General features: G+C 41.9%; 1 protein-coding gene across 5 annotated transcripts in view; it reads left to right on the forward strand.

Moving 5' to 3' along the window:
• The window catches only part of qkia (QKI, KH domain containing, RNA binding a), an 82,082-nt gene extending 70,792 nt beyond the window's left edge, over positions 1-11,290 (forward strand). The window contains exons 6-8 of one of the 5 annotated variants that reach the window (XM_071910190.2): positions 275-712; positions 3,207-3,281; positions 4,565-11,290. In XM_071910190.2, the coding sequence (XP_071766291.1) occupies positions 275-712; positions 3,207-3,281; positions 4,565-4,581 (530 nt within the window). In that variant the 3' untranslated portion in view covers positions 4,582-11,290. Of the gene's footprint in view, positions 1-274; positions 713-3,206; positions 4,405-4,564 lie in introns of those variants that run through there. The other 4 variants (XM_071910193.2, XM_071910192.2, XM_071910195.2 and 1 more) reach the window with 4 other exon arrangements.
• Positions 11,291-12,830: the final 1,540 nt, after the last annotated feature.

The following is a 12,830-nucleotide window of genomic DNA, read 5'->3' on the forward strand; positions in this document are numbered from 1 at the left end:
TGCTATGTTGACTTTTCTTTTGCAACAGATTGTGGCTTTTGTGGTTCACCACCATGATCATTGCATGGACTAATTTTCCCTTTTGCCTCCCTTCTCTCCCTGCCACTTCCTCTTCCCCTTCTTTTCCTGCCTTTTGTATTTTCACTCTTTACTATTCATCTGTGATTTTGATCAATCGCACCACCACACTTTGTCTCTTGTCTTCTTTCTCTCTCTCTCTCTCTCTCTCTCTCTCTCTCTCTCTCGCTGTCCTTCACTCTCTTGCTTATGGCAGCCCCCCTTGCGCTTTCTCTTGCAGCAGCGGCCGCAGCCGCTCAGGGCCCTCGCCTTATAGCGGCCCCTACAGGTCAGGTGTTGCCACCTGCGGCACTCCGGCCCCCGGCACCAGCCGGCACCCCCATCATGAACATCATCCGGCCCACTCAGATGGCCGCCATGCTGCCCAACGGCACCCCCGCCCTGGTGCCTCCCACACCGGACGGCGGGCTTATCTACACCACCCCTTACGACTACCCTTACGCCCTGGCACCCACCTCCCTGCTGGAGTACCCCATCGAGCACAGTGGGGTTCTAGGTAAGAGACCCTGGGGAAGCATAGGTGCAGCAGGTCTGGCGGCCAACTTTAGCCAGCCCGGACAGGAAGGCTTGTTTTACCCCGGAGCTGGGGTGCTGGACGCGGCTTCCATGAGCCACAGTCAGGACTTGTTGAAAGGTAAATATGTCGTGTCCACCTGAGGAGCAAAACAAACAGACAAACTCACAGGGTGGAGGTGCTGGTGAAGCTGTTGGTAATGGGATGACCAGCTGCGTGGCTGACATGGACGCTATAATAAAGGGGCAAAGGGGGACAGAAGTCATCTTGTTAGGGCTAGGCTCTTTGAAGGTTCTTTTTTTATAATTTAAGGTCTTCAAGTATTTTTTTTTTAGCTCCTCTCTCGCCAAACGGTTATGCTCTCAGGTTTACATAGCCTCTGTTAAGCAAGGTTTATATAGGAGGACTTGCCTCAGTCTGAAATGAGGTGTGCTGACAGAGACACGCTCACATACAAAAGCAGCCTGCTCTCTAACCCTTTCATGCACTGGCCCGGAGGCATATTCAGTCTGGCGGCAGATCCCCTTGGATTTCTGCAGCTTTTGAAATCATTTCTCTGTGCTGTTCTCTGCAGGCAGGCCTTGATGCCTGTAGAAAGTCCCCCTCTCACTCCCGCTGGGGATGTTCATTAAATTCCTCCAGTCTTCCCTTTTTTTTCTTCCTCCCCTCTCTCCATTGTCTTAGCTTCACCCCTCTTGAACTTGAGCTCCGTGCTAATACCTGACATTCCCCTTAGTTTCTGTGTCAAGAATACAGTTCGATAGAGTAGTGTATATATTATATTCATTCTCAGCTGCGCTTTAGGCTTGACACATCCACTACCAAAGAGACAACTGAGCATGTATTGAAGAAGTAATTGAGTCTGATGTAACACATATGTTGAATTGAGGCTGTAGCTACCAAATGCAAATCAGTTCCCTATATTCGGACATAAGCCGCCTTTTTCAGTGGGTGTTCGCGCTTTATTTTGTACGATACGCCTCAGATGTTGTCCGCGGAATCATCAGGCAGCAGCGGACACACTAGTGTGATTCCACCTGACCTGTGTATTTGAGGTGCCTCTGGGAGTCATGTGTAGAACAGACAGGAGCGGCTGACTGGCTTTTCTCTCTTTAACTCGCAGGGTTACACCAGCTTAGTGCATTTTATTTACTCACGCTATCGATCGGTGCCTTCAGCAACACTGGGCCCTGTGGAACACACTCGCTCTCACACACACACACACACACACACACACACGCATTTGGCTCTGCTGCCTGTGCTACTGCATCTAGCCAGCATAGACTTCAGTGAGTATAGGGAAACGTCAGGCCATCTGCTGCTTCAAAGTAGTGTAGGTGGCTGTGTAGTCATCAGCCAAAACTGTGAATACACACACACTCTTTGCTTGACAAGTCCAGCCCTTTAGAATTTTCAAACTTACTTCAAAATGTCCCAACTTCCTCTAGAAGGGCTTGTTTTTATTTTTTTTTCTTTCTTTCCTGCACCAAGTGCAGAGTGAGCTTTCGACTCCCTACGCAGGTTGTTGTCAGGATGACCAATCTTGCAGGTCCAATAGGCTACCATTTAGCCAATGAAGGTTACAGACACAAATCTCTCTAAAGGCTCTCACTGTAATGAAGAGAGGAAAAATATGGCGGTGACTACATCGCTCTTCAGTCTCTGGCTCCAGACCAGCCGAGATAGACCATCCTTACTGGCAGCAAAACTAAATCTAAAATATTGACACAGACGCATAAAGGCAGAAGAGAGATGACCTCCAGAGTGCTAAAATGGCATCTTGCTGTGCTGAGTTCCGTTCTTTCTTTTTTTTCATACTCTTAATGGGCCATTACATTCAGGCTTCACCTTTCACGCTTTTTATGATACCTCTGGAGAATTGAGTTTAGACTCCTTAGCTCTCAACATCTCTGTTTTTATGCCGCAATACCTGAACATACAGCGACGCACAGATCAGTTTGTTTGTGCCACGTACGCTTATACAGAGAGAGATCACACAGTGTAGGAAGACGAAATCAGTTGTGACAAATTTAGGAGGAAAATGACATCCTCTACCGCCAGTGAGCAGATTGACTTGGAGAGAAATGGTGAAAGAGGGAAAGAGGAAATGAAAGAGAGGGAAGGAGAGGCAGGTGGTGTCTGGCACTATTCAATTACCATCAGAGCTCTATTGGATTTCCCCACCTTTCAAAATAAAGAGACAAATTTCTCTCAATCCCTCTCTGGATCCCACAGGAAGAATCACATTATTTTTCCAGACAGCCCAAGAGCCTGTACCCCCTGCCGCCCCTTTAAAAGAGTCCTACATATAACTCTGAGCACTGTGGAATTTTATTACCTAAGTTATGCATTTATAAATACCAAGTAAAACTCCAAAAAAGTGTATTATTTTTTCTATTGCATTTTTCTAGACGTAAAAAAAAAACAAGATCTCTGTGTGGTGTCTATATGTATTATATTCTGTATTATGTTATTATTCTGTGTATCTTGTATTATCCGAGCATTATAAATGATATGGTTAAAAAAATGTGAATGTGATTACTGTAAAAGATGACTGTTTTTCTCCCTCCTCAAAGTGAATGGTTTCTAACCTTGTGGACCTGTTATGATCTAGGTGCAATGGCTTCTAAAGTGAGACGGCATGACACGCGGGTCCATCCTTACCAAAGGATTGTGACCGCTGACAGAGGTCAGTTTAGTCTCTAAGCTACACTCTGCTATTGACTGATGCATTGCAATGATTATTATGCCTATTATGCCTTGATGCCTTAGTTGGGAATTTATATATTGTCTGTATTGTACTTTTTTGTTTGTTTTTTTACTTTCCACCACCGCCTTTTCCTACCCCATACATCCACGCACCAGCTAAATGGTTGACTGTGGTATGCACATTTTGTTTACATTTAGTACTTCACATATATATGCGTAGAGTGTATATATTTCGAAGCTCAGGCAAAAGCGATCTTAACAGCTTTTGGTTTACGCAGCTGTGAACCCAGGACAGGTAGTTCTTCGCAGGCAGTGTTTAAGGTGTTCAATGACATTCCTCTGATGTGAGATTAGAGCCTAAAATGGGGCAGGCTTGTTCCCATACATGATTTATCTCCTCGGCTCATAAGGAGCAGCGAGGAGAAGCAGCTCTATACTGTAACTGCTATCCAAGAGAACTAGTAGGCAGAAGAGAAGTAGCCGTGCTGCTGCCAGACACCATTTTTCATTGGAATTTAATTTTATTTTGGATTTTATTTTTCTATGGAAGACAGACACACGCACAGACATAAGCTGACGTAGCTTGCATTCTCTCCAGTGTGTTACAAATACCGAAATAAAGCTAAGAGACATTTTTAGTGATATTTCAGTTGTACATGAGGTACTGTTCATTTTATATTTGAGCATTTTATATCAAATGTATTTATGGTTCCTGTGTATATATATATATCTATATAGATATATATATAGATATATATATAATATACTGATAAATAAAGAGAAAGAATCGGAAAACATCGATTCATCTATTCATTGCACATATAACACTAGTCACTGTTACCCATCACATAACTTTAGTTATTGGAAGTCTCCTTACCACTAATCACACTGTTTGTAACTTGCATTCCAACTTGAAAGAAACTAAAACACTAGATTTTTGTCCTATTTTGTTTGTCTGTTTGACCTCTCTTTGCTTCTGTTTGTTGGTTCTGGGGGCAATGTAGCGCTTTGATTAAAACCACCGAGCTACCTGATTCAGGGTGGGGGCTTAGTAGTCGGGATCATGATGTAACGACGTCATGATTATAACCAGATTAGCTGGATTTATCTCATATTGGCAGAGGAATTAGGGTGGGGGGGCAACATAAGAGATTGCATTCATTTTATTGTTAAAATGATGTCATTCCAGTCTCTTCTTGCTGACACTAATATCCTTTCTATCTTTTTTTTCTGTTTGTTTTGTTTTTGTTTCTAACCACCTAGCCGCCACCGGCAACTAACACATGACCTTCTGACCTCTGAACTCTTCACCCAATGACGAGCCGCCCCAAGCCTGCCTGCTGATCAGTTAACTGGTAATTGCCTTTGCTAGCCTCTCGGACGCAAGTGAGAGAGAGAGAGGCGCCTGCCCGTACAGTTACCCTAACATGTTTTGACAAAAAATAGAAACGAACACAGACTCTTCATAGAAACACAACAAAACCCAACAAGTTGTGTGATATTCATTTTTTCCCTCTCTGTTCATTGAGTTTAATTCCCATTCTTTCTCTTTCTTTTTCTTCATGAATCATATACTGGGTGGATGTGTATGTGTTAATACTTGTTACTCATAAATCTGCACTGAATTATATAGCAATAAAGACCCCACCCCATCCTGCCCACCCCCATACCCTATCTCCTTTGACCGCTCTGATTTGGTGACCTCATAGTATGAAGTAAACAAAGCTCAAAGCGAATTGAACTCAAACCATTCGGTCTCATAGCAATGACGAAATCCCCCTCAAATGTGCATTCCCCCTCCAAAACAAACACCTAAGAGCCCCTACCTACGCCCACCAACACCCACTTACTGGGAAAGAAAAAGAAATAGAAGGAAAGAGAACGTACACTCACACCAACTTGTTTAATTTCTGTCATTTTTCACATGTAGTGCAGATGTTAAGCTCTAAGACGTAATTATGAGCTGACACATTCTGGGTGTGCCCCTCAAAACGGCTTTCTGTCTGTTTTTAAAAGCATGGCTGAATTGATTGCAAATGGAGCTTTTTTTTTTATGATTTCTGTGTTTTTTGTTCTGTTTCTCTTTTTTTTTTTGTTTTAATTGAGTCATTTTCTCCACTTGATTTTGATTTCTCTGTTGTTCACATTTGACTAATTAGCTTTTTGTTCAGAAGGACTAGCCAAAAAAAGGCAGGTGGTTAGATTTAGAGGGGGGGGGGGGGGGTGTTTGAGCAGGTAGCTGAAACTAGGAAATGCTTACAGGCGAGATGGGAAGGTCACGATTTGGGATGATGGGTCTGTGTGTTTTTTATTAATACTATAATGAAAGTAGGATGTGTTGCGGTTTAGGGGACAGTGGAACAGTGCATATAACCTACTAGCTACTGACCATTGCTACGCCCCCACCCACACTGCGTCCATTATACAGTGCCTGATGCATTTAGAAAAAATATCTCAATGAATTAGACGAGCTGTGATCTAAAAGACAAAAAAAAGTATTAAGTGTGCGTATTTAGCCAAAGGGTTTCCCAATGAATTATATATCTATAATTATGTATCTATCTCTCGGAGGGCTCTCTTCATGATTTTAGAGTTTGGAAAGGTGTGAATTTGTGGTGCCTGCCTTCAGCTGGAATTGACAGCCAGTCAGTTAGATGATTATTCTCCCATTAACGCTTTAGTTTCTCCTGAAGAGATGAAAACAGGCAATTAACACTAAATCAAGATGTTACTCAGTTACAGTACATTGCCGGGGGGGAGGGGGTCTCTAAAGTTTTGTACATACATGCTTTTGTCTCTATTTGATATCTGCCTTCTATTTTGAGTTGTTTCATCCACAACCACATTGCCAACAGAATGTTTTGTTTTGTTTGACTTTTGGGATTTTTTTTGTGTTGTTGCATCTCAGCATTTGGCCAATTTGTTGTGTTTAGTGTATTTTTGTAACCCAATTAAATTTTTTACGGTAATCGGGACATCGGGTTGGCATAATATGAGCCATCCTGCAAATGAGAAAAATCTATTTGAGTTTAAATTGTTTCAGTGATGATACATTTCTTTTCAACACTTGACAAACCTAAAACCTAAAAGCGCATCCACAATGTGTCACACCTCCCTGTGATCGTAGTCTAGCTCCTGAGCCCATGATCTTTTGTTGAACTCTTTCTCAAGAAAAAAATAGGATGTGAAAGCCATGCCTGCCTGTTCAAATTGCTTTATACATACCTGTTATATATATATATATATATAAATATATAAAAATGTAGATACCTGTAATTGCATATACGAATACAGAAGAGAACAAAATTAGATAATTTTACAGGGTGCTGGAGAAGAAAAAAAAATCTATTTTTGGCAATTTTAGCTTTTTATACTTAACTTGCAGTTACAAAATATGGAAAAATAAAAAAAAAGAAGTTTAAAACAGAAAAAGAGTGGGTGAGGAAAAATGCTGTGTTACCTTGGATATTGGCTAGGAAAATGAAGACCAAAACAGTCAAACCCCTAAGGAAGTTGCAAGAACTAGGTTTGAGTTTGAGTGAGACGGACACCCAGAGAGTTTAAAAGGATAAAATCAAAGTGCCTTATCAACAGTCGTTTCTGTTTTCTGAGTATTACGATTATGTTCAATAATATCCAGCACCAACTGAGATGGCGCAGAGAGGAATGGCTAGTGTTACACGCTCTACAGTGTTGAGCAGGGCAGCTCCCACCACGTCGTGGCGCTGCCAAAGTTATTCTATGCAAAAAGAATAGCAGTCGTTTGACCAGCTAAATATGTGCCATGGTTTTGTCTTCCTGAATTATTTTTTCTTTCCTCTCCTTGTTGACCCTTTACTCTGCCACACGCGCAGGTTTTGTTCTCTTTTTATTTTGATTTTAATGATTATATGAATTATTGTCTTGATTTTTGGTGACTGTGACTAACTCTTCCAAGAACAAATTGAACTGCCAATAGCAATGCAGTAGTCTGCCAGGACATGTTTTGATCATGAGCTGAGAAAAATACATAAAATTTGAGGAAATGGATTAGAAAGGGGGGTTGGCCCCATTGGCAGAATGCCTCTGTTTGTTTCAACAGCTGCAAACTGAAAGCATCCAGTCCATGCCAGTGCCTCCCCATGTCCTTTAGACAATAAAGCCAACTATTAATATAATCATAAGATTTACCGCCGACAAGCGAGCTGCTGGATATTGAAACAAGCCCTAAGCAACTCTATTTCACAGCCAAATAGTTTCCAGTTATTGAAACAACTGACAGTTTAACGCCGGAAGGTAAAATAAACTCTTTAGATTGAATTGGGGAATTTCTTAGATCCTGATACCCCTCGGTAGTCTGTTCTTCTATTCGTAGTTCCTCCATCATGCTGTTACACCGAAAGGTCAATGAATTTGTTTTTCAGTGTTATTATTATTATTATGAACTCTTATTTTAAAAATGAAATGCAATATTAAAGTGGAGCAAGAGATGGCAATTCAGCATTTGACAGTATTAAGAAAATTCCCTCTCCAATGTTACAAGTTGCTGTGTCATTGTGAAAGGCTGGATAAGTCCATCAGGTGAAGGTGAACTCTATACCTACCGTATTCTCTCTGGCCTGCCTACTACATGTATGATAATGTAATTAACAGCCATTGTTACAGGTTTATAATGTATTTTTCTAATCTCATTTTATATGTATATTAATCATGTTTCTGACTGCTCTTTTTTTGATGAAACCCACTGCAACTTTTTTTCCTAAACGCCCCTCTCTTCCTCCTCCTCCTCCTCCCCCCTCCTCCTCCACCCCTCTCTCTTACATCTTGAAAACTGTCTCTTGTGGGGAGTGTTGCCTTTCCTAGTTATATTTTGTTTTGTTTTTCTTGCCAATTCCTAGCTTGTTTAACTCATTAGCAACTTTATTAGTTTTCTTGTCATAAGTATTTTTACATGCTTGCATTTAGTTTTCATGGTGTATGCTGTTATTTTTCTTATTAACCTCTTGGCATTTATTTTAATAAAACATTCTTAGTAAGAATTTTACTAACTTGCTGATATTTTTGTCTTGTGTTTTTAACCAGTTTCATGAATGTACTACCTTGGTCTGGTTCACGGACTAACACAATTAAAACTGGTGTCTGGCCACCATCACTTACGCTGACTGATTTCACACACACACTCACACACCGAGCTCTCCCAGTTACTGCACATGCACACATGCAAAAAAACCCATTAACCATGCTGAATATACACTCTCACACACACACACACACACACAGCCTAACTGGAAACTGCACGAGTCGATATCCGTCCCTCACTCCCCCCGCTCACGCACTCTCACCTTTTTGTGCTGGAATAAAAAAAAATCTGCTGACACTCTTCATACTCCCCCCCCCTCCCCCACCCCCCCACCCCTCCCCCCTCAGTCCCAACACCGCTGCTGTGTCTCGTCGTCTCTGTCAGCGGCGACTCGCTTGTTAGTTGTCCTGTGTCCTTCTGTGTCACTGAGCCTGTGAGACGGCGCAGGACGTGTCCCGCCGGGGTACAAGTGGGACTTAACTCTCGGGGGGTCAGTCGGTTCCCTCTTGGAACAAAACGCACTCGGATTTAAAAGAGAGATTCGCCGCTCGTCACAACTGCGTATTAATACATCTGTACACACGGGCCTCGTATATCCAAATGAGGCCTAATCCTAAAATAAAAATCCATTTTCCGCAGATATCCTCTTTCTCAATCCATTATTTAGCGCAGGGCTAGTCTTAATCTGTGCTATTGAGAGTCCCCCCCACCCACCCCATCCCGTACGGAAATACTGCATATTAGTCATCTAAAAAAGGATTAATTTTTTTTTTACTGTGGATCATGCAGAGCAGAACCTCTCATCAGCACACATTATAGAGGTAGCGAGCTATTTACAACAGCAACACACACGCTCGGGACAAATTTATAGATGGCAGTTGTGTGATAGTCTAAAGCTGTCCCCAATCTCTTTTATACATTACTGACATCCAGTGCCTCCATGGCTTGTTATGCCTGGATAGCAGCATTACAGTTATCACCAGCTGTTGTCTGTTTGGTGAACACTTTTCCCCCCTTCAGCTCGTGGGCTTATTGATATAATGGCTAATACCGGGCCATTTGGGAGCATCCATAATGCTTAGAAACACACCAGTACACCAAGCCAATATGAACGACGTCGGGATCAAATCTAACTAGTCTTTCCAAATGTAAAATGTTAATATGGCATTTAGCTAGCGAGTATTTATTGTTGTTTTTTGGGGAGTTTTGTCTGAAACACTGCCAGTGTGTGTCGTTCATTCTGCTGCTGTGTCAGTGCACTTGTCCCTGGGTTCATTCAGCTCTATTCTCTCTTTCCTGCTTCTCTTCCACCTCCTCCACTAATTCAAGGTATTGACACTGACACACAAGCAAAAAGATTAACTTCATTAATCTCTTTTGATTATTACTTTAACCCACTGAGTGATGCCTCCAGGTGTTTTTCTTTTTTTTTTTTCTTCTTCTAAAGTATCTGCACAACAAAAAAACAACTTGGCCTTAACAGTTTTAATTCTCTTCATGTCTCGGCAAGCAAACACGGATTAAAGTGTCTAACATCTAACTTAACTTTCTCTCCTCTCTGAAATTAACATTGTTTCTTTGATCTGATATCGGGTGGTTTCTCCTGTAACACCTGCCTGTACACCAGCAAGCTAGAGACAGACATTGGATTACTGGCAGCCAGCCAAAAAACATTTTTCTCCTCTATTTATAATTCTGCTTTTATAAATTTGGTGTTCCGAACCATAAGATTTTTCTGTTTATGTAGGATTGGCTTCTCTTGTTTTTTTTGATTGGAACAACTTGAGCTAAAATCCGTCCATTAGCAGCGGATATATTTTCGCTGTCAGAAGCCGAAGTTTTGCCTTTTATGTCAGAGAGGTTTTCAATGGCTCGCCTTTTAAAAATTGAGCTGATGAAAAAGACATTAAGTGGCAAGTTATTTTCCAGAGCACAATGCATTACAAACACTGCCTAAAATATTGCATCTGAGTAACAAGTGCCTTTTGTGAGATTGGAAAATTATATATTTTTGTACTTTATCATTCAAGTGCCAATTTTCTGTCTCCCTTTCTCTTGCCCAAAGCTTTTTTGTTGAGCACTAAAAAAAAAACTAAATGCCCACGCTTTTTTCAGCACAATGTACATAAGATGAAACATTTTTGTCCTTATTGAACTGGAAAAATTTGACAAAGAAAAAAGGGGGATTTGGTCACAATTGTTTCCCCCCATTAAACTTCGGTTTAATGGTTCCTCCTCTAGATTTGATTAACTGAGATTTTTTTTTTGATTGGACCACATTAAGCATTAAATGGCTGTTTGCATACTGCCACCTCCGGCCAACTTCTCAGTGCCTTTCCAAGTCTAACGCAGGGCATTCAGTGTATTTATCTACTAACTGCCTTTTCACCTGTTCTTGTCAATCCTTTTTTCTTTTTTTTCTCTTTTTTTTTATAAACATTCCTCAAACGAGCTAAACGGCAGGTTAACCAATCAGTATTGGTCTCTCAGTGACGTAGCACTCAGGTGGTTAAAGGGCAAATGCTACCAAAATACAGAATGAGAAATTTTAGCCCCACTGGATTTTTTGTGTGTTTTTCTGTCTGTGATAAATATGCATCGAAAAGTTTAATAAAAAGAATAAAAAGCTTTTCTTTTTTTTCTTTTTTGAAGTTATACTAGTATGATATATACTGTAAGTTCCTCATCCATATAGTGGTGCACTAAAATCTGTGAGATTTTTGTTTTTCTTTGTGGAGTTGTAAGTTTTTATGTGAAGTAGCCTTTATTTTGTTTTGTTTTGTGTTACCTTGTTTTTATAGAGGGTTAGAATAAGAATCCTGAATAGGGTGTAAAACATGTAATGGCAGTTTTGTTGCTCACACCAAAAAAAAAAAAAAAGGAAAGAAAAATGTCATGTGTGCAATAAAGAACCATATTTACAAGCTTCACTCTGACTGCTCTACCTGGACTGGTCCTTGCTTCTGCCCCATACTTCTTTATCGATGACATCATTTCTTTGGATTTGCCGTGACTTCGGGCGTTTAAGAAGGTAGGTGCTCCACATTTGCAGCGACCAAAATGTGAAAGTTCAGCACCGGCAAAATAACGGCATAAGCTCTCAAAGTGAGATCAAGCCCCCTCCTGGATTTTTAGCGCGGAGTCGGTAAAATGTTGGAAACGCTGACCTCCTGTAAGGGTCGCAGCTAAAGCTTTCTCTCCGGAGATGGTATTTGCCGGTGAAATCCTTTTCCTGGCTGGAGTCATTTTGATGTTTAAACTGACTTTTAACAAGGCTGGGCCGGGGGAATAACTGGCACACACCTGTTTCAGAGCAACAAATCATCACTGCTTTCCTCTAAACCGTACTGCAACATGTGGGTTTGTGTTTCCAGCCGTCGTGTGTGAAAGTAATGTGGCGTGGAAACGGGTTAGGAGCACGTTAAAGAGTTTGCATCAGGTTAAAAATTGACATCTACACCAAACTGAACACCAACACTCATTGAGACACTGAACCGTTTGAATACAGGCTTGACTATATGCATATACATATTGACCTGCTCTCATTACACACACTGAACCCATCACAAGAGGTCAACCACTCCCTAAAAAGCAGGGAGGAGGCAACAGAATCCTTAAAACTGACACGTGGATGAATGCATTCTGCACAGCAAAACCTCTGGAATCAAATGAAGCTAAGTGCAACCCGCCACCTGACGGGGGTAATTATCACTTCCTTGTCAAACTGATTACTCGGTGCCGCGGTTCCACCCCATTGACACCGCCGTAGCGTACAACTCCTGTGGGGTTCATGATAACTTATGACCTGTTAGAAGGTGAGGCGGGCCAGCTGTTCTCACACTGAACGGAGTACAGTGTGGTTCTGCAGTCACATTCACTCACAGTCACTGTTTTAAAGTAGTAGTAGTAGGATATGCACTCTTTTAACGCTAGTAAGAAAGATAATGGACGTCTCATTTGAGCCTGAACCGGCGACTCTGCCAGGAAAAATCGAAAGCGATGGAGACAAATCTCTCCCTCTCTTTCTCTGTCTCTCTTTCTTATTCTCTTGCTGGAGGACAGAGCCGCTGAATGGGACAGTGGGGAGTAACGGTTCACAAGGGGGCTTCTGGAAGTGACTTTAATGCCATGCAGGAAGCGGGGAGCGAGAAAGTGGAGGGGGGTGAGGGGGGCGGCGATGGCGATGGCGGCTTTGGCCCCCGGGAAGATGCATCAAAGGAGCGTTTGTCGCAGAGACCAGCTGGGAGTCTAATCAGAGAAAGAGAGAACTGGAGTTGTGTGCATGTGTGTGTATGCAGAAAGGGGAGTAGAGTGTGTGTGTGTGTGTGTGTGTGTGTGTGCATGTGGGGGTGGGAGGGGGTAGAGTGGAAGGGTTGCATCAGTAGTGACAGATGAACCAGCTTCCTGTGGAATGAATATAGGGCATTCATCAGAGTGCAGCTGTTTCTCTCTCTCTCTCTCTCTCTCTCT

Source organism: Centroberyx gerrardi, chromosome 17 (assembly GCF_048128805.1).
Source record: "Centroberyx gerrardi isolate f3 chromosome 17, fCenGer3.hap1.cur.20231027, whole genome shotgun sequence".
NCBI lineage: Eukaryota > Metazoa > Chordata > Actinopteri > Beryciformes > Berycidae > Centroberyx > Centroberyx gerrardi.